A 23,498-nucleotide genomic window follows, 5' to 3' on the forward strand; every position below is an offset into this window, starting at 1 on the left:
CCAGGGCTGTTATATTTCACAAAACAGTCCTAGGATTTGCATTACTTTTTAATAAAAATTCGATTTTCAAATCACGGTTACGGAGAAAATTGTTAAAAATTAAACTTTTAAATATCCTTCAGAAGGTTTCTGAATCAATATCTCTGTTCATAACAATTTTGTTTTTTAAACGATTATGAACATCGTGTTTGGAAAGAAATTTAAATTACTATACTATAAATCGCCAACCTTGTGATATAAAATTAAAACTTTCCTTAATAAAAATACTGCATGGTTCAAATTTAATATATTTTTGTTATTTAAAATTAATGCGTTGACAAAATATACGTGTTTGTTTTTAAATGTTAATCAAGTGGTAGTTTTACATTCATATACAGCACATCAGGTTATTTTTGGTTATCAATAAGTTAGGACGGCATATTGACCAATAGGAAATAAACATAATTTCGAAGATGACTGCAAACATTGGAGCAGCTGATTTAAAATGGCGTTGATGACGCTTAAATTTTTTAAATGGTTAGATTTAGTACAATTATCTTCTAAAACGAGTATTTAGATATTTTAACACTATTGCAGTCATTTAATGCGCCATAATGGCGTTGACTAGTTGACAATTAAGCCCGTGTTCCATAAGAACCGGTTCTACTGGGAGCACGCTGTTCGACAGCTGAATAGTTTCCAGGTGAAGAGACAGGTCGTCGTTTCTCTATTACATCGCCATCTATACTATTATACTGACAATGCCTGAAAAATATTTAAAATTATTAAAAATGAAACATGATAACGTCTTTCTTTAAAAGCATGTTTTTAAAGTTCACATCAAAAAAGGCAGCAAACAGTTTTTAATATGTATTTTACCTTTTTCGAATCTTAAAAATAACAATACATATTGAGGTTTGACTATTTTGGCTTATTGTTATAAATCAAAATCCGAAAGAAATAAATCTAATACGGTCATCAGAAGGACCCGGAATTAACTGACAGTTTATCTGGCGATTTTACCTTTTTATCTCTGGCAATTTTAAATGCTCAAAAAAGTCAGACCACATTTTGAAAATGGCAGTTCTAGGGCAATTTGTGATTATCGTGTCATCAATCATATTTGTAAAATTATATTGTAAAGTCGTCTCTTATTAATTGCAAATTAATTCTGGGTCTTTCTAATTAGAACTGTAGCTCAGAAGAGACTACGTTTTCAAAGTGGAGGTATACTTAGACACATTTTATGAGTAAATTGTTTCAAGAATCACACATGTAGAATTAGATTTGCAATTGAATGCCGCATTATTTCTCAAGAAAACGACAGTTTGTTTTTTACTTATTAAGAAATCATCATGGTTTGGTGGGACTGCGTGTTAAAGTACACTTTTTTGCGTAAATTTTCTTTACGTAATTAATTATTGGCCTAATAATGTGAAGGTGTAGAACAGGGAGTATAAATTGTTTACAGCATCATGTGTTCCAAATAACTATCATTAATGCAGATCTATTACAGTTGTTAATCTGTGTTCTTAGGTTATAAATTATACACTCCAGAAGATTGATCTTTTTATACTCAGAAAACAATCCAAATCTATCAAATATGAATCAAGACAGTACAGTACAGTACAGTACAGTACAGTACAGTACAGTACAGTACAGTACAGTACAATACAGTACAGTACAGTACAGTACAGTACAGTACAGTACAGTACAGTACAGTACTGTACAAATCAAGATTAGATACTCTGGGTGCACTTCAATGTACTATATGTCGTCTTTATAGCAATGAACAGTCAAAATCCTCATATGACGTAAATGAATATTGGCGAAAGACAAAGTAGCTGGTGAAGGGGAGGGAAGGATTTTCTTAGCTTTTAAAAAACATATTTAAAGACGGCTATATTCATGAAGATAGATGTTTTCGCGGCATTTCGCTGTGAGCTGGTATCTGCCTCAACTCCCTCAGTAGTTCTACATGAAAGAGGACAAGACGACAAGAAAACTTTACGAAAATATCAGTCTGTCTGTTCTGTCCAGAACTAGAAATTAGAATAACAAAGACAAAACTATCTCAAAGTTCTGCAGAGTAGCTTTTCCTAAAGACTAGTAAAATGGAGATTTAAAAAAGTAGCATCTTCTGCCTCTTAGAGTAAATTTATTATAATATTAAAATAAATCCAGGTTTTTTACAGATCAATAAAATTCGGTAAATGTAAAATTAATGACTTTAATTAATAATATAAAGGTGAAAGCTGAAAGGTAGGAAAGGAAGCCTTTATTTGATAAAGTTTGTTAATGCCAGAAATGAGTGGAAAATTTAAATCAAACCCAATTAAAACCAATAATTTGATATACATCATGAGAGGGGGTATACCTATTTTAAGAGCAGGGGTAAAAAATTCAAATGTTAGCCCCCCCCCCCCTCTATAAAATCATTTTTTACGCCCCGATACAAAGTATCTATAAACCTTTCTACACAACCATGGTACAAATATTGCTAATTGAACTGTTCTGAAGTGTATTTGTTTAACAATTCTGAGCGCTGGTTTAGTTGGCCGTGCATAGAATTCCAATATTGTTTTTACGTTTAGTGACATTAGACTGAATGAAATGACAGATACTTATATGCAAGATAAACATGTCTTAAAGGGACTGTAAACGTAATTTCAAGTGACCCTCCATGCAAAGGTGTCGACAGTGTCAGATTCACGACGGTACCCATGAAAGCTTTGTCATATCAAGCATGAATTAGATATCAATGTTTTTTTTCAAAATATTTATATGCATTTGAGGTTTCTCTTTTCGAGTAAAAACTTTATCATTTTATCAGATTATGGTGCAAGGGTACTGTTGTAAATCGGACATTGTCATCTTTGCATGGAGGGTCACTTGATAGTACACTTACAGTCACTTTAATGTAGCTTTAGACTGAGAAACTACTTGAAATTTTATAACAACCCAGATTGTAACCCTTCAAAAAAGAAATTAGTAGATAATTTTTGAATAGTCATTTTGTTCGAAATAATAAACATTTTGTACGAAATAAAAAAAAATTTGTTCAAAATAACGAACATTTTTTTCGACATAATGAAAATTTTGTTTGGAATAGCAAACATTAGTTGTTAAAAATAACGAACATTTTGTTCGAAATAACGAACATTTTGTTCGAAATAACGAACATTTAGTTCGAAATAACGAACATTAAGTTCAAAATAATGAACATTTTGATCGAAATAACGAGCATTGTGTGCGCAATAACGAACATTTTGTTCGAAATAACGATTATTTTGTTCGAAAGAGCAAATATTTTGTTCAAAACAACGAACATTTTGTTTGAAATATTGAACATTTTGTTCGAGATAAGGAACATTTTGTTAGAAATACAAACATTTTGTTCGAAATAATGAACATTTTGATTGAAATAACAAACGTATTGTTAGAAATAACGAAGAGAATGTTTGAGATCCCGATTTAACCCTAACATTATCGTTCAGTTCTGTAAAAAGCTATTGTTTTGCAAACAATGGAAAAATATTCTAAATACTTGTTATGACGTACGAACACCCTCTTTAACATTAATAAAGGTTATAATACCTGGTGTGAGTTTCTACAATATCTATCCGTCTCAGACACTCTGCTAATGTCCCCTAAAAAATTCAAAAATCAAAATATGCTAAACTAAAATATTTGTAAATTGTCTTTAAGAAATTGAACGTATGCCCCAAACTCTGGTTTTCTTAACCTTGTAATCTAAAAAAGGACTTTTTAATATTTCAAACTTTTTATGAATATGTCAAGGTTAGAAATCTTAAAAGTTAATCCAAAAGAGTTGAATGATTAGGTTAAGGATGATAGAATTCAAGTGCGAGTCAAGTTTTAATTATTTTTTGTTAGTTTACAAACTCATCATGGCAGACGTAAGGCCAGGCCATGTCAATTTGGATTTTTATCAAAAAATAAAAAAAAAAAACTTTGGTCAATCTGTTAATATTTTTATAAAAAAAAATATGAAATTTTAAAAATTAAATTGCACGGTTTAAATATTTGATACACTTTTGTTAGTTCTTCATTTTTTTCTTCAAAAACACAAGATGTAATTTATGCTGTTTTAAAAGATGTAATTTATGCTGTTTTAAAAGATGTAATTTATGCTGTTTCTAAAGACGTAATTTATGCTGTTTTTAAAATGTAATTTATGCTGTTTTTAAAATGTAATTTATGCTGTTTCTAAAGATGTAATTTATGCTGTTTTTAAAATGTAAATTTTGCTGTTGTTAAAGAAGTTTAAAGACTTTCCTTAAGGCATTTAATTTCATCAACATTATCCCCAACTTGCTTTTCCAGATCTCCTACCCTAGTCCTAGAAACAACCAGTTTTTTACAAAAATATTCGAATAATAAAAAAACTCAAATAGTTTTTTTTTAGATAAACAATATCAACACTTATTAAAATATGTTTTTTAGTCCATATAATAAAGCTGTTCACTCAAAAATATATATTTGTTAGTATATTTGTATATATGTTAGCGATAGATTGCCAAATGGCTGGACCGAATTGGCTAAAAATTGTTTGAAAGAACCCTTGAGTACCCCGGGGGTAACAGGCTTAAAAATAGAAATTATTTTTCTCAAAAATCAAATTTTTTTTCAAAATCATATTTTTTTTCTTCCACTGGCAACGCCGGGCACTTGAGCTAGTTAAAAATATCAATGTTAATTTTGAATTCAGGTCTTCCTGCCAACAGCTAAAATTAGTGCTTAAATCAAATCATCTTTAGAAAGATAGCTACAGAGACAAATTTGGAATCATTTTTCTAAAGTTATTAATATACAATTTTTAGTGAATTATTTGTTGTTAAAGTTTATTTGTAATAATAATTGTTGTTCCTGAGTAACATATTTTGAGACCTTAAAAACAAGCATTTTAATCCAAAAAAAGAAAATCAAAAATCATTTTGAAAAATGTAAAGAAAATGAAATGCAAAAAAATGTGCTATAAATCTAAATAAAATCAATAAAATCTAAATTTGTGTAAAATAAAATGTAAAATAAAACATTTTATCTACTAAAAATTAACGTAATTACAAATTATGATTTACGGAAAAATTAACGAAATAATGAATGATTTAAGTAAAATAGAAAATAACATAAAATAAGGATGAAATTCACATATAAAGACGATATGAAAATCAATTTGATGAGAAAATATTAAATGCAATGAAAGAATGGAAATAGAAATATTTTAAAACTGCTATAAAAAGAATAAAAATAGGAAAGTACTAGACTTCTGAAAAAGAATATATAACGAATGATGAGTATGCACTATAAGAAGAACAATAGAATGTAAAAAATGAGAATAAACTTTTAATTTTAATCAGAAATATCTCTAAGAAAGCGCACTCTTTGCACCAAGCCAAATAATGTAAATTACATGCTTTCAATTATAGCTCCTATTTTTAAAGACTATCAAAAGGATCCAAAAAATGTTTTAATTTTTATACAAAACAAATACATTTGATTTCCCATTATACTTCTGCGTAAAATAAAAAAAAGAAAGGTATGGGGTAACAAAGTCTTACTAGTAATTTCAAATTTATTTGGCCTTTCCCTTTAGTCTAAATTTGAATAATACAATGATAAAGTTCTTTACTAAAGAATGTTTTTATCAAGTCAAATGCTAGTTTCCTTAGCAGATCCATATCTGAATAAAACTCTGATATCTCAGTATCCAGGGAAACATTTGATAATGCTACCGGGTCACTCGTCTTCCTAAATCCGGTATCAATCAATCAATCAAGTGAAAATCCACAAAAAAGTTTGAGAGAAGTGAAAATTTGGTAAGAAACTTAAAATTTGATTGAAATAAATTGTCCCTGGATTGTTTTTGCAGTTCCCCATTTCCTGGGGGAAAACTTTGTGATCTATTCCAATCTGCTAGGGGTGGGGGAACCTGCCGCTTCTTTTTCCCCAGGTATTCATGGTCGTCTTCTTCTCTCTCATTTTCCTGTCGCTGCCTCCTTTCCTTCGGTCCCTCTTCAGTCAAAGTCTCGTCGCTGTCGACATCTTGATTGTCGAGCAACGAAATTTTAACCGGCTGACTTTGTTTTGTCGAAGAAGTCTCCTCATTTTGTTTACTTCCAACATTGATCTGTTTACTTCCGACATTAATACTAAATTTACAATTTTCAGCCTCAGAGTTGGATTGGCTTCTATCCCGAGGTTCTTCTACTTGGCCAGGTTCCGGGTTCGACTCCTTGTTCTCCGGTGTTCTATGATGAATGTTGATCTGATTAAAGTGTTTTGAGGAGAAGGATCCGGATCCGTCTTTATAAATATTATTATTTACATTTTGGTTCTGATGATTCAGCGCTCAAGTATTAGGGCAGAAAACAGGCCGAAAAAGTGTAAAGAATGGGTAATAAATCATTTCGGGGGAAATATTTAGTTTTCATGTTTTAGGCAGAATGAAAAATTGTTCTTCGGGCTCCCGAGGAATAATAATAATTTAAACAAATCGATGTTTCAACATCAGAGCAAATTTTATAAATAAATCATTATTTGTTGTTTTTGTTTTACTATAAGTTAAATATATTAATATCCTGTTGGAATAATGAGGGTAGTGGGACGACTGGCTGGACTCAAACTAAACAAAAATTAGGTTAATGTTTTCTAAATTATTCTACAATATACCACAGGTTAAAGGGACTGTAAGCGCAATTAAAAGTGACTCTCCATGCAAAGATGGCAGTTTCCGATTTACAAGGATACCCTTGAAAGCTTTGTATGATCAATTATAAATAAGATATATACAATGTTTATAATTAAGTTTTCAATTGAGATTTCTCTACAAAAGTGACATGAGCATTTCTATTGCAGGAAATCATGTAGGAATTATGGGAATTAAATACGTTTAAGCCTAGAAAAACAGTAATATCTTTCATATGCTTATTAAGATAAAGGTTTTAAGGATATTGAATCGAACATTGCCGTGTTTGCCTGGAGGGTCACTTAAAGGGACTGTTGAGGAAAAATGAAAGGTGGTATAGGAATCACTTTAGCTCTTTATCCCGACCAATGAAAGTTATATCTGATGTTCCTATCGTGAGAAATTGATATAAAACTGTGTCAAACTAATGCAAAAATGCATATATATATTATATATATATATATATTAAAATCTTTAAATTTTTTTCATACTTTATGAACGAATGAAAATGAGACGTGAAAAATCGAAAAATTGAAAAATCCGGGAAAGCGATTTTCGACTTACGCTCAAATAATTGGTTGTAACATAAAAAGTATGAGGCCTAGAAAGAAAGATTTCACAGCATGAAATAACTGAAATATAGAGTTTTCGAATGACACCTTGATCGTAAAAATTAAACGAAAATTATTTCCTCAGTTACTAATACCCCTACTGCACAGTTTTTTTGAGACACCCTGTATACAATTTTGTATAGAAACAGTAGGTTTAAACAGATAATATTGTTAGTGCAGTATTCTGGGTATTTAAGTGTAGAATAACCTTGAAATACCAAGAAGAAATGTTTTTAAAGGTTTCATTACCAACGTTATGTTTAGTACTGAACTTGAATTCCTCAATCATCGTTTAAAAACTTGTTAAATAAACATAGTTCTGTTCATTCCTGAAATTATACCAGAAGAAGAAATTCCCTTTAACCTGAAACAAGCTTTTCAAAGCTAAAAACATAAGTTGTTTGACGAGTGCAACAGTGCAACTATCTAGAGAAGATATACATGCATAATGAGCAGTGTGTAAAAATTCTAGATTACTCTAGGGTTTCTAGAATAAACTGTATGTAACTCTAGAATGTCTAGAATATCACCAGTATACTGCACACTGCCATTGGTCGAGTTCTGGTGACGTAATAAAGACTTAAAAAAATATTATCAATTATATCTATTTAAAATTTAAAAAAAAATTATGAAATTAAAAGTGGAGCCAATTGCAATTGGGGTTCTTTGGAATATCTTCGTTTTAAGATTGGTTGCATATTTGCTGAATTTGATCTGTTTAAACCTACTATTTCTATACAAAATTTTATATATAAATTTTCGTATAAATTTGACGCAGTTTTTTTTATCAATTTCTTGAGACAGGTGAATCATATATAACTTTCATGGGTCGCGATCAAGAGCTTCCAGCATATACCCTCTTTCATTTTTCAGTCCCTTTAAAATTACACTCAAAGCACTATTAAAGGAATTTTTTTATAACTTTAAACTTTCCTTATGATGAAGAAAATATAGTATAAAAGATATTTAAAAGGAATATTTTTAGGTGTTTTGAATGTCAAAATATATTTTTTCAGAATAATGATAAATAATTTATAATAATCTGTTTTTACGCCATTTTTCCATTCGTTAAAGATGAAGAAATAAAATATTTTGTATTTCCATGTTTTATTAAACAGTATTTTCTTTTCTCTACAAAAATATTTTAAGAAGAAAACTCTTTTTATATTTCAAGCTGGAGCTGTGCTTTGTAATCTGCAATTGAAAAAAATTACCAAATCCAGGTCGACATATCAAAAACATATCACAGAGTTTAAAGTTCAACTATTTAAATACCTTCTTGGTCTTTCCTTTTAATTAGATATTTTTATTTTTCCTACTTTTCTCCTCTGATTGGATCAGAAGTACCGATTTAATAGATTCTGATGGATATCGTAAAACTTTGATAAAATATCATATTACTTTGATAAAATATCATATTACTTTGATAAAATATCATATAACTTTGATAAAATATCATATAACTTTGATAAAATATCATATAACTTTGATAAAATATCATATAACTTTGATAAAATATCATATTACTTTGATAAAATATCATATTACTTTGATAAAATATCATATTACTTTGATAAAATATCATATTACTTTGATAAAATATCATATAACTTTGATAAAATATCATATAACTTTGATAAAATATCATATAACTTTGATAAAATATCATATTACTTTGATAAAATATCATATTACTTTGATAAAATATCATATTACTTTGATAAAATATCATATTACTTTGATAAAATATCATATAACTTTGATAAAATATCATATAACTTTGATAAAATATCATATAACTTTGATAAAATATCATATTACTTTGATAAAATATCATATTACCTTGATAAAATATCATATTACTTTGATAAAATATCATATTACTTTGCAATATCATATTACTTTGCAATATCATATTACTTTGCAATAACATATTACTTTGATAAAATATCATTTAACTTTGCAATATCATATTACTTTGCAATATCATATTACTTTGCAATATCATATTACTTTGATAAAATATCATTTAACTTTGATCGAATGTCATCTAAGTTATAACTTTGATAGGATATTATACAACATTGATAGAATAACATTAGACTAGAATATCATATAACTTAGATATAATCTAATAAAATGTGTAGAAATAAGTATGAAAATGTTTCAACAAATAAGCGAGGGTTTTAAAAATATTTTATCATATATATATTCAATCATAAATAAGAAATGAAAGAAAAAGAAGAAAGTATATAAAGGGTAGATAGGGGAGTTCAGTTCTTTCTTGTTATTCGAAAATATAAATATATATTTTACCTAAGTTCTGCAGTATTTGATCTCGTTGCTGGATGACTGCTGCTTCTACTTTTATTTTTAATATTTTAATTGTTTTTTTTTTTGTTTTTTTGTCTTTCTGTGCAACAGGAGAATTATTTTTTACTTCTCTTTTAACTAACTTGCAGTAATGTATATTTATAATGTAGAAATAATTTATTTGTTTTGGAAGCAAAAAGAAATCTTATATTTCCATTTTATATCTCGCTAAAAACTATGAAAAGGAAGAATTGTTACTCATCTAGTTTTCATTTTACTTATGCATTGAGCAAATTTGTTTGGCTATACAATGACAACCAGAAAACTCTGAAAAAGGAAGACGACTTTTGCATGACTTTAAATAGTCCAATAAGCATGGGACACAGCCGCAATTAAGCAGTGTAAACAGATCCAGTTCACTGATTTAGTGAATTACAAACTATTTGCTATGTAACAACATCAAATACACTGTAGTATTGCTATAAAGTCGTCTTCCTATTTTAGGGCTTTCTGGTTCTTACTGTATCTATTTTTTTTATTTCATAACAATGCAAGGGCCTTAAAAAACTTTTTGTGTTATAAACGCTTAACCCTATCCCGATAGGGCTATATTTGTTTAATACAGATGGGGGTTTCCCCTCCCCCCCCCCCCCCATTATGATTTTGCCCTAAGAGTAGAGATAGGGGAGTGTGATACAAGTCCCTAGTCCAAATTTTCAAGGCCTACTCATTAAAAAAATAGATCTCTATCTTATGGTTAGGGCGCAAGGTAGGATTTTTAAAAAGTTCAAAAAGTACGTCGGAAAAATGTTCAAAATAAATCTTTTTACTTTTGACAAATATTAACATGTGACACATGTTATTACATCCATTTTTCAAGGGCTTTTCAATTTTAAATTTTAGCACTGTAGCTTTATTATTAAAAAAGGTATTAACCATTTCTGATTTTTTTTAAACACCTACCCGCCGTTTGACTATCCTCCACCCTACCCAATTCATAAACAAAAATGTTTAGCAAAATTTGTTTACAACTATGATGTTGAAAAAGTAAAGAAGTTTTATTATTCTAATGTCAACCGTTTAAGATATTGAAAAAAAGGGTGATTGGAACCCCCCCCCACCCCAGCGTGATAGGGTTAAAGTTGAAATGATATCCCCATATTATATAAATTTCTTGTTTATGTTGAGTACACAGTGTGAAGAGGAATAATTTTTGTTGTAAATGATGATTGGATTGCTAGGTGCTAGTCTGGCTCCTGTTGAAAACTTGAAAGACAAGGAAATTTTCAAGATTTGAGAAAATATTATCTTTAATATTTCAACAAAGTAGAGGAGAGAATAAAATTCAAATCATTCAATTAAAATTGTTATCTTTCCTTTGACTGGTGGGTTCAGAGTTAGTATGCCTGAAATATAAAAATTATTAATTTAACGGGACTAAAAAAGATATTTCAAGTCACCCTCCTTGCAATAATTGAAATTTATCATTTGAAGGGTACCGTTGTGAATCGGGCATTACATCTTTTCATGAAGGATTACTTGAAATTACGCTGTGTCCTTTAAAGAGTATGCTCACGAATTCGATTTTATTAAATTTTCGTCTACTATTTATTTAATGGGGAAATTATAAAATAGTTTACATAGTAATCATTCAATTAGTATTGAATTAAATAAAGATGATATCGAGTTAAACTCTATAAACTTCAATTATATATGTAGTAAGAATAGTATAGTATATTTTTCAAAAACAAACAGGGTTATCCAAAAAGGATGAGACTTTAATAAACTCGATAGATACAGCAATTTTAAGGTTAAGTTTTGGTTTCTGACTTCGATTTTAAACCATGGAATTGAGTCTCAGCCACAAACTCTGATATATATTTGGAACCCAACGTCGTAAACCTTACATATTTAAAACTATGATTTCTGTAAGGTTAAATAACATATGTTTGAAATATCTAAGGTTTACTCTATCAGGATGCAAAGATAAAGTGATTAGAAAATTTAGGTTTGTGGCAAAAACTCAGTTCCTTTTAGAAAAAATACTGAATAAATTTCATACAATCGCCTCTAAGTATATATCTTTTGTGGGTAATTAAAAATTTTGACAAAATATGTCGTCTTCTTTGTTTAAAATTATCGAAAATGATTTTTTTATAATTTCATTTGACATTTTTATTCAGCATATATCAATAGATAATAAATATATATGATTGAAACTTAGATTCAATTTTCTTTTGGTTTCAAAAAAGAAGATTACCTTTTCTAAAATATGAATTTAAAACACAATGTAAGAGTTTTGTGTACCTTAGGATACTCTTTGGAAGAGGTGACTCTGCCCTACTTGCTGGTCTACTAGTTTCAGAACTCTTGAAGCTAAAACTCTCGCCAGCAAATTCAACTCTTCGCGGGCTAAATGAAAAAGAAAAAACGAATAATATAAAATAATAATAATAAAATTATAATAAAAAATAATATAATATAATTGTTTTTAACAAAAAGTAAAAAGAATCTAAACACTTGCAACAAAACTTGAGTTTACCAAATCTTCTTCATTGGCGTAACTGTAAACCTTTTTTATTTCAAACTGAAACTATTTGATCTAACAAAATCAATAGTTTGAAATCATGAAAACTCCACAACATCAGTGCCCAAATTTAATGAATATGAGCCGCGTCTTAAATCCGCCAAAAACCAATTTCAATTGAGCGCCGCCGGCTTAAACCTTGAAGCATTGAATACGATTTTAAGTTAAAACAAACATATTTGAGCCGCGGCTTAAATTTAAGCCGCGGATCAAATTCTTTAAATTCGGCCTTAGATTGTATAAGATAAAGGTGTTTCAAATTATTATTTGTGACCAGGGTTCAGTTTCAATTATTTTTTTGTTTTATTTCACTTTACTTTGTTCTAAAAGGGCCGAACCCTTTATTTTTATAAGTCACCTTATAATAATAATAATAATAATAATAATAATAATAATAATAATAATAATAATAATAATAATAATAGTAATAATAATAATAATAATAATAGTTAACCAGAGAACTGTGAAATGATCGGTTTCGTCCTTCTCTCTCTTATATAAATATGTCGCTTAATATTTTGTAATTTGCGATTGATTTCTCTCCCACAGGTCTGCGCTTTAGTAATTGTAAATTGGCGGTACAGTCCAAACTAGGACAGCAAAGGTTGGCCCAGCTCGGATATTGTCATGAAAAAAGACGAAAATCAGTTCACAGTTTTCCTGGCGCAATTCATTCATCCAAAATCCCCCCATTTCCACCTGGCGTATCCTCTTAGATCTGAACTCAATCTTTTCGAAGTTTCTCCCACAGCAATCCTCAATTCCTTTCTACGTGGGGAAGCGTAAACATCCTCCTGTCCTCTACGCGGATATGCATACACCTCCTCTGTCCTCCGTGTCACATGATTATGATCTTGAGGTCGACGATTCGGCCGGCGAATCGAATCCTCAAGATCCAGCCGAGGTTTCCGATCTCTTGAATTATCTCTGGTTGATGGCGGACTTCGGAAATCGAAATCTGATTCGATGAGGTATCCGCCCCCGTCCCGAGCCTCCCTGGAAACATGGTCCCGCCCTCGACCTCGGTCAGAGACCAGATATCCAGCCTCACTGTAATGACGGCCTCGACGGGTTCGATCTCTCTCCGGGCGTTTAGGCTCTTCAGTTCTCCTTAGAAAACTTAGTTCAAGAAAACATAAACATTATCTCGACATTTTGACAACAAAAAATTATCAGGTTATGTGTCGATTGTCGATAGAAAAATATCATGAACTATGTTGACTAATTATGATCATGGAGTAAATGGACATAATAATATAATGAATTATGTCGACTGTTACCGACACATTGATATCATGAAGTATGTTAACATATGTTAACATATCATAAAGTATGTCGACAAATTAATATCATAAAGTATGTCCACAAGTTAACATCATGAAGTATGTAGACATATTGATATCATTAAGTATGTAGACATGTTAACATCATAAAGTATGTAGACATATTAATATCATGAAGTATGTAGACATGTTAAAATCATGAAGTATGTAAACATATTAATATCATGAAGTATGTAAACATATTAATATCAGGAAGTATGTAAACATATTAATATCAGGAAGTATGTAAACATATTAATATCATGAAGTATGTAAACATATTAATATCATGAAGTATGTAAACATATTAATATCAGGAAGTATGTTGACATATTACTATCATGTAGTATATTGACATATTAATTTCATGTAGAATGTCGACCTATAAATGGCATAAAGTAAGTCGACATTTTAATATCATAAAGTATGTTAATATATTAATATAATAAAGTATGTCGACATATTAATATTAGGAAGTATGTCGACATATTCATATCAGAAAGTATGTCGACTTATTGAAATCAGAAAGTACGTCGACATGTTGATATCATGAAGTATGTCGACATACTAATATCAGAAAGTATAAGTATGTCGATTCTTCCTATATTTATCCTTTATCAACATCAGTTAGCTACAACGGGGTCAATAAAAATATGGAAGAGGATAGGAAGATTTTAAATTGTTCTATATAAACATAAAACACAGTATTTGTGCAGTGTACACACACTAAAAGTAGATGTTCAAGCTGCTTTAAAACTATTTGCTTTTATAAGATTGCTTAGTTGTTATTTTCATATTTAAAATTTTCATTCTTTTCTTGATAAAACTTTATTATTTTTTCCTACCTTAAAGTATCCTTGAATTCGACTTTGCCGACGAATTTATCTCTGAAGGTTTTATAATCTTGGAAGGATTGTCTCCGGTCCAGTTTAGAGCTAGGATCCTTAAACCAAACCAAATGTTTTTCAAAACTAAAATTTCACAAAGGTTATAAAAACGAAAACAAGAAATTGTCATTTTTTTAAAAACATTTTTGGAAAAATAGCGTGAAATAAAAAGCGGCCTTATAAAACCAATTGTCAAATTGTAAATCCCGTCTCTATCTTTTACTTGGATTGAGTTTTTTGTCTTTTTTCTATTTATTAATCCTATATATATATATATATATATAATAGATTTAATTCAGTTGGTTGTTTAGTTCTAAAACTATTGTGTAATCAAATTAATTCTTCTTCTAAATGAATTGTTTTTTTATCGAAAAAAAAAACCGATTTTACTCATTTAATGAATTTATTGGTTGTTTTCCTTATTCAGTGCTCTAGGAAGACTCTGATACTGGGATTCATGCATCGAACCTCTGAAAAAAAAAATTAAAGTTAAAGAGACTGTTCACTGACACTTAGTTTAATGTGACCCTATTTTTAAAACGTTGCATAATCTATTTACAATTCACTATTCTGATCAATAATGAGAAAAATGTCGTCATTTTTCTGCTTTGAAATGATGAAAAGCTCTCAAAATTTCCTGTATTCACTTTGCTTTATAAATCCGCAATTCATTTTTACAGAAATAGACAGTATTTTATAGTTTACAAGTTATTCCACAAAAAAAAAACACAAATGTTTTCGCGGTTAAAATTACTTTGGAATAACTTTAAAGAATCAGACTTTAAAAACTAATGACAATTATTTCCGGGACCGTGGCAATAGTACATCAATACTTTTGTTCAAATAGATTTTTAAGTACAAAAGATGGCAACGTAGAATTTGTACACTCTCAGTACAGCTGTACTCTTACGTCACAAGTGTCAACTTGGATTTTGTGTCCTACCAAATTATCGATAAAAGTGATCATTTTAGAATAAAGTGCCTATCTTACAGTAAAATAAGTGCAATTTTATGTGTTCTTTATTTTCTGCTTTTAAATTTCTTTATTTAATCTTGGAAAACATGTCAACTAATGTGAGAAAGTTTCCTTTTCCATGTTATATTTGACACTTGTGATGTCGTGTATAATTGGTCCATTTCTCTGTTGCCACCGATTGTACTTGATAATCTATTTGCTTATCTTGAGCTTTTGCAACAAACATATATATTTTCTAATCCCTGAATTGTTACAACCTGATTGTGTAAATGTTTGATATTTTAAACTACCAATACTTGATTTACCAGAATTTTTTGTTTGAAATATCCAAGGTTTAGGAAATCAAATTGTAAAAATTTAGGGATTAGAAAATAAGAGTTTGTGGCAAGGACTCAATTCCTTTCCCAATAAGCTCAATATTGTCATAAAACTGTCACCTGTTTGATAAAAGAGTTTCTCTTGATCCCATTCTTGATCCTGATCCTGATCCTAAACCTGATCCTGATCCTGACCCTGAGTTTAATCGATCCCCTACACTTAAACTCTGGCGATGTTCCTGATAAGAGAAATGAAATAGATAAATAAAAAAATGTTTAAAATAATTATCTTTATTTGTAATTCATACCATTAAAATTATTTTCTTTTGATTTTATCATCATAATCATTATTATTATTATTATTATAATTATCAGTTAAACCAATTCTTACTATTAACGTAATTTATACTGGCCTCCAACTTTGAACGGTGCGATTACACCTTTAGAAAGTGTGGATTTCTGTAAAGTGAAATGGGAACATTTCCCCTCAATGGCGCAAATTTTCAAAGGGGATTTACGCCTTTATTTTTCAGCTATTTTCTTGAGATTAGTGATTAACTCTAGAAATGTATTTTAGAGGAAGCACTTTTAAAATTAAATATTTTATTCTATTATTTTAAATATTTGAAATGAAGTTTAAACTAATATATTAAGGGGACTCCGTCACAACCACTCCGACCATCTTCAAACTTTTAAAATTTTATTCAATACACAGGATAAACTGCAATTAAGGGTTAATGGACGAACAATTGGTCATCAATTTTTATCAATAAATTTAATTTAAAACAATTGAAGTACTAGACTCATTAAAACCTAAGATGATCTTTTAGGAAATTTATAAAAGAGATGGAAAGAATTTTTAGTAGCTGAAGATTTTGAAATTTTGAATTTTGGTGGGCCATGATAAGCGGGGAGCTGCCGAACGTAACAATGTTGATTAGGATGCACTGCGCGAGCGGATTGTGTGCACAGGGACTGAGTCCTATCAGCTACATACTTTTAGTTAAAGTATTTATTCAAATAAAAAATACAACAACACTTTTCTCGCATTTTCTCGTTTTTGTTTTGGAAAAATACGTTTTCCTAAATTTAGGTACAAATTGGGCCTCTATTACGGTGGGCAATATCCTTCCTGATTATTTTGATGAATTAGTTTGTTTTTTTCCTGCTTTTGTTTCCCGCCTTTTTTCCATTGGAAATTGAATTTGTTTACTATTAACTTCCTATTCTTGATTAAAATTAATCTGAAGAGTGATCCGAACTTTTTGCACAATATCTTTAAATATTAAGATAAACCTGATAAAAAGATTTTGTTTTCCTTTAAAGATAAACCTTAAATAAGATTTTGTTGTCAGACACTTTAAAAATAAGAACTCACTTGATAATAATCTTGATCCTTGTTTCTCATCTTAACCTGTCCTGTATCCAGTACCCTGCTCCCTCTCCTAGTATATACAACCATCCTTCTCTTCATTCAACCCTACTCTTCAACCCTACTCCTCAACCCTAAATTCTTGACCATACACCTCAAAACCATACTCCTCAACCCTACTCATCAACCCTACTCATCAACCCTACTCTTCAACCCTACTCTTCAACCCTACTCTTCAACCCTACTCTTCAACCCTACTACTCAACCCTACTCCTCAGCTCTACTCCTCAACCCTGCTCGACAACCCTACTTCTTAATCCTACTCATTAATCCTAATCCTCTACCAAACTCTTCTACCCTGCTCCTCAAGCCTACTCCTCAAATCTACTCCTCAAACCTACTCCTCAACCCTACTCCTAAGCTCTACTCCTCAACCCTTCTCCTCAACCCTACTTCTTAATCTTACTCATTAATCCTAATCCTCTACCAAACTCTTCTACCCTGCTCCTCAAGCCTACTCCTCAAATCTACTCCTCAAACCTACTCCTCAATCCTACTCCCAAGCTCTACTCCTCAACCCTTCTCCTCAACCCTACTTCTTAATCCTACTCATTAATCCTAATCCTCTACCAAACTCTTCTACCCTACTCCTCAAGCCTACTCCTCAAATCTACTCCTCAATCCTACTCCTCAAACCCTAATCCTTAACCCTACTCCTCAACCCTTCTCCTCAACCCTACTCCCCAACCCTACTCCTCAACCCTACTCCCCAACCTTACTCCCTAGCCCTACTCCTGGCTGTTATTATAATCTTTAAATATAATCATGTCTCTAAGATGGTTTTCCTTGAGTCTGAAGTATCATGGTTGTGCATCGGGCAGTCTGGAGACACCTCAGCTTGGTGTTGTATCTTAAGAACAACCCTGTTCAGTTCCTTGGATAGTTTAGAGAAATCTGGACCTAGCTCTTCTACATTATCATATTTTCCGTTTCCACCTGAACATAATAAAAATCTTAAAGTATTTTCAGGTCACAATAGCTTTATCTTAACATAATATTCCTGTGGTTTTATCGAGTTCCCCAATACAAATTTAATACAAATCGGTTTAAGGGTTCTTGATTTATGATGAGACAAACTGAGATTACTACTTTATATAAATGAATGAATGAATGGAATTGAAGGAAACTTTTTTTTTGTTAATTCAATATCAAAAGTAAAAAATAAAAATTATTTAAAATTTTATTATGTAAAATAATCTTTGGAAAAAACAGGTTATTTAAAAGATCTTAAACCAAATTTTAGTCTATAGTTTCTTTATTAATTTCTAAACCAATCAATTTAAGCCCCACTTGGGAAAATATTTCATAACCTTTTGTTTTTATAAATAAAGATTAGAAATACCGTTAGATCTCTTTTATTTTATCATATTGACTTTTAAAGTCAACAAATATATTAAGGGGACTCCGTCACAACCACTCCGACCATCTTCAAACTTTTAAAATTTTATTCAATACACAGGATAAACTGCAATTAAGGGTTAATGGACGAACAATTGGTCATCAATTTTTATCAATAAATTTAATTTAAAACAATTGAAGTACTAGACTCATTAAAACCTAAGATGATCTTTTAGGAAATTTATAAAAGAGATGGAAAGAATTTTTAGTAGCTGAAGATTTTGAAATTTTGAATTTTGGTGGGCCATGATAAGCGGGGAGCTGCCGAACGTAACAATGTTGATTAGGATGCACTGCGCGAGCGGATTGTGTGCACAGGGACTGAGTCCTATCAGCTACATACTTTTAGTTAAAGTATTTATTCAAATAAAAAATACAACAACACTTTTCTCGCATTTTCTCGTTTTTGTTTTGGAAAAATACGTTTTCCTAAATTTAGGTACAAATTGGGCCTCTATTACGGTGGGCAATATCCTTCCTGATTATTTTGATGAATTAGTTTGTTTTTTTCCTGCTTTTGTTTCCCGCCTTTTTTCCATTGGAAATTGAATTTGTTTACTATTAACTTCCTATTCTTGATTAAAATTAATCTGAAGAGTGATCCGAACTTTTTGCACAATATCTTTAAATATTAAGATAAACCTGATAAAAAGATTTTGTTTTCCTTTAAAGATAAACCTTAAATAAGATTTTGTTGTCAGACACTTTAAAAATAAGAACTCACTTGATAATAATCTTGATCCTTGTTTCTCATCTTAACCTGTCCTGTATCCAGTACCCTGCTCCCTCTCCTAGTATATACAACCATCCTTCTCTTCATTCAACCCTACTCTTCAACCCTACTCCTCAACCCTAAATTCTTGACCATACACCTCAAAACCATACTCCTCAACCCTACTCATCAACCCTACTCATCAACCCTACTCTTCAACCCTACTCTTCAACCCTACTCTTCAACCCTACTCTTCAACCCTACTAATATTAAACCAAATTCAAAATTTAAACTTAATATATCTTTTAACTTTTTCTTTAATATTAATAAATATTGACATTTTTATTAGTTTGTGTAAATGAAAGTGTTTTACCTGATTTGTAATTGTATGTATCTAGATTTTGATTTGATTTGATGGTGTATGGAGTGTATGAGGAGATTAGGGGGGGATTACCACTCTTCACAACTAAATTCAAGATAAAATAATATTATTTTTTTTCTTCATTTAACCTCTAAATGGTTTGACCAATTTGTGTCGAACACCTGACTTGGGTCTCCAAGAGCAGGTTTTGACTACAGATCTTGAAAATGTCGCAGAAAAATTCACTACCATCATTTTGAAAATTCACACTTTTAAAATATCTATCCTCAGCACGCACCTCTGCCCCTTTAGTAAGAGTAAATTCAACCTATATGAAGCATATGTCCATAGAGCTAGGTGCAGTACAAACTGGGACTGGAAATTGGTTGATCCGGCTCGGAAATTCAAATGTAATACGGCTGCCCGTGTCAGGGGAGTTTAAAGAAATTTTTCTTATGGGACAAACTGTTCCAGGGGACTAGGCCCCCATAGCGCCCCACCTCTATATACGCACCTTCTTGTGTATTTTTGCCTTGTTTAATTGTAATTTTTGGCTGGACTGTATATTTTTTAAATCAAATTTGTCTTAAATATTTAAATGCTGTACAATCAATTTCTCTGAATGTTTCAAACGTGAACATAACACGTTTACAAGCAAAACCACGAGATCACAAAATCACGAGAATATTATTTTATTTATTTATAATAAACGTCGTGTATCTAAATTTTTCTTCTTAGACTCATTAGCGGCCGGGAGATGCATGTTGAACCCCAGATCAGGCCAGAGCTGAAAACTTTAGAAGGAGATATACTTAATTCCGATCGGTGCATTAATCTGCATTAATAACAAGAGGAGAACAAGGATTATTTAATCTGGAGATTAAGAAAAAGAGTGGATTAAGCTTTAATTCCGATATCCACCATTCTAAAGTTCCCAGCTCAGTTGTCATAAAGCATCGAATCAGAAGAGTCTGATTGAAATATAATCACCGTAGGCGAATGTTGTGTATTTAGATCCAATTTCTTAATTGATCCACAGTTTGAATAGTTAACATGTAAATATAGTTTTGTGTGCAAATATGTTTCATTATTCCACTCAACCTTGCAGTTCATTTTGAAGTCAATGTATAAATATATATATATATTATATATATATTCAAGTCAACACTATAAGCGAAATTTTCATGCAAAGAATATAATTTGATTACAATTCATAATAAACTATTCGTGATTCAAGCTTAATTATAATTGACGACATTGTTCTGCACCATCCTTGACTGTAGGGTTTAAATAGCTGAGTGTTTTGGACGCATGCGCTAAAAATAAGGAACCCAACAGCAAAGCATTGTGACTTTCTCATGCCTGACCAGTGCCATTTCTATTCCATTTATTCTTATTCCCTTGGCATATCAACTAAGTACAAATTTCTTGCCCTGTATATTGTATATTTATGTGTACTAGTACGTACATTTTACAATGTACAATGTACGATGTATAATGTACATTGTACGATGTATAATGTACATTGTACAATGTATAATGTACATTGTACGATGTATAATGTACATTTTACAATGTACAATGTACATTGTGCGATGTATAATTCACATTGTATGATGTATAATGTACATTGTACAATGTATAATGTACATTTTACGATGTATAATGTACATTGTACGATGTATATTTTACATTGTACATTGTACAATGTACATTATACGATGTACAATGTATAATGTACATTGTACGATGTATAATAGGCTCACGTACAAAAGTTAGAATTACAAAAGGTAGAATTACAAAGGTAGAATGACAAAAGGTAGAATGACAAAAGGTAGAACGATCAAAAGGTAGAATAAGCAAAAGGTAGAACGTTCAAAAGGTAGAATTACAAAAGGTAGAACGTTCAAAAGGTAGAATTTTTTTATTTTTGAGAAGGAAGAAAATTTTCTAATTTTTACTAGAAAATCCGCGAATTTAAAAAAAAAAATCACAAAACTGCATTTCTCGGTTGAATTCAGCATGGAGAGGTTGGTCAACTATGGGGTGAATCAAAAGAAGAAAAGAACATTGATTGACGACCAGAAATATGAACTCTTCTTGATTCAGCCAGTGGTGCAAACAGCACTGAGAGCGCTGGCAATTAAAAACAGAGAGATAAACGTACTAGAATTAAAAACATGACCTTATGAAACAGCTTGCCAAAATTTTTGCATGGCATGGATTAAAATCATGTACATTAGTAAAATAAAAATTAGTCCTAATAAATAAGAAACATTATTTTTTGACTTTTTTTTAGACATGTAAAAAAAAATTTAATTTGAAAAATTCTACCTTTTGAACGTTCTACCTTTTTTAATTCTACCTTTTGTTTGTTCTACCTTTTGATCGTTCTACCTTATGTCGTTCTACCTTATGATCGTTCTACCTTCTGTCATTCTACCTTTTGTAATTCTACCTTTTGTACTGGAGCCCATATAATATATGCTTTATGTAATATACACTGTATGTTTATAGTGCAACGGTAGTGTATATAGGCCTATTTGCATGCAAAGGACAAGCCTGTTAAATACAGGCATTAACACTCACTGTTTAAGTACTTGAAAGTATAGAAATAAGTATAATTATTGTGTTGGGACAACTTGGGACTAGGAGAATATGTAATTATATATACAAGTACAGGGTGTCCCAAATCAGAGTGGAGTGGNAAGATAACTGTTTTGTCTGTTTGACATTGTAACAAGTTGAAGAGAGGGGTGAATTGCATAACATAGTTAAACGTGTAGTTATGCATTTATGTATATATTTTAATCTGACTTATCATCTTTGCACTGTAGTAATAATTCTCAAAAAAATTCACTTAATGGAAACTTTAAAGTTTTTGATATAGAATAAACGAGCTAGAGAAAAGAAGTTATAATTCAGGTTATCATTATTATCATTATTATTATTATTAAAGCAAACAGACAGATAAACAGAGATTACAACTTTATATATATAGATTTAGAGAAAGTTATTAAAGAAAACGATTTTTCAAAACTAGTTTACCAATCGTTTTGAAAAATTGTTTTGGTTTATAATTATTAATAATTTTGCAGATTGTAATAAAAGTAAACTGATAGAGAATACAATTTTGAATGTGATAAATCATTCTTGTGGGATTTCTATAACAGTCAATAACCTTGACTGTTTGAAAACGAACCTCTAAATGTTACCCATCAGTATAACGTAGGTGGAACTATACCGTATACTACTCACGAACCAATATTTTTATACCGTATACCAAGGAAAGTTAATTGCGATCGCGTATACTCTGCGTACATATTGAAACCAGTTCTCTCTGGGCGGAATTTTTAAACAAGAATAGATGCATCAGTGTTCGTCTGGTATCCGAGAAGTTTAAAAGCATTTAATTTTGATAATTTTGAAAATTTACATAATAGTTTCCTATGACCAGAATATTTCATAGATTATTTTTGTGAAAATTGATTCCTTGTCAGGCTGTTATATCCGTCTTGTGTTTACTTTTCCGCCCAAAGACAGTACACTCCAGTACACCTCTGAAATAACTTTCCTTGTATTTGAACCTTGCCGTATACTACTTACGAACCAATATTTCTATACCTTACTACACACGAACCAATATTTCTATACTGTATACTACTCACGAACCAATATTTCTATACCGTATACTACTCAGGAACCAATATTCTGTGCGTATTAAGGCGTAAAGCTGGGAAATAATTTCCAATAGGATATGGGACTCATATTTCAGGAATGCTCTGAATAAGATTTGTTAAAACGTCAACAAAAGTGAATTCATGGTTTCCTAATTGCTCTGTATTTGCTTTCACCCGATTTTATTCAGTATTATAATATGACAGTTAGATATAT

General features: G+C 30.5%; 2 protein-coding genes across 2 annotated transcripts in view; both read right to left on the minus strand.

Annotated features, from left to right (window-relative positions):
- Positions 1–271: 271 nt before the first annotated feature.
- Positions 272–12,168, minus strand: LOC111707925 (uncharacterized). The gene is made up of 11 exons (XM_023481113.1): positions 12,155–12,168; positions 11,920–12,024; positions 10,989–11,018; positions 9,616–9,660; positions 6,582–6,625; positions 5,856–6,306; positions 5,668–5,751; positions 4,870–4,890; positions 4,279–4,342; positions 3,577–3,629; positions 272–744 (listed from the first exon to the last, which is right to left on the minus strand). The coding sequence occupies exons 1-11, from the start codon at positions 12,166–12,168 to the stop codon at positions 615–617; spliced, it is 1,041 nt and encodes a 346-aa protein (XP_023336881.1). The 3' UTR covers positions 272–614.
- Positions 12,169–12,858: 690 nt separating this feature from the next.
- LOC111707928 (uncharacterized) overlaps positions 12,859–23,498 on the minus strand; it is a 22,659-nt gene continuing 12,019 nt past the window's right edge. Inside the window, exons 3-9 of the mRNA XM_023481116.1 lie at positions 19,617–19,709; positions 17,919–18,069; positions 17,080–17,146; positions 15,822–15,940; positions 14,827–14,878; positions 14,367–14,464; positions 12,859–13,309 (exon numbers count right to left, since the gene is read on the minus strand). Of these exons, the coding sequence (XP_023336884.1) occupies positions 12,874–13,309; positions 14,367–14,464; positions 14,827–14,878; positions 15,822–15,940; positions 17,080–17,146; positions 17,919–18,069; positions 19,617–19,709 (1,016 nt within the window). The 3' untranslated portion in view covers positions 12,859–12,873. The remainder of the gene's footprint in view (positions 13,310–14,366; positions 14,465–14,826; positions 14,879–15,821; positions 15,941–17,079; positions 17,147–17,918; positions 18,070–19,616; positions 19,710–23,498) is intronic.

The sequence above is a fragment of the Eurytemora carolleeae genome, unplaced genomic scaffold (assembly GCF_000591075.1).
Source record: "Eurytemora carolleeae unplaced genomic scaffold, Eaff_2.0 scaffold688, whole genome shotgun sequence".
In the NCBI taxonomy this organism is placed as follows: Eukaryota; Metazoa; Arthropoda; class Copepoda; order Calanoida; family Temoridae; genus Eurytemora; species Eurytemora carolleeae.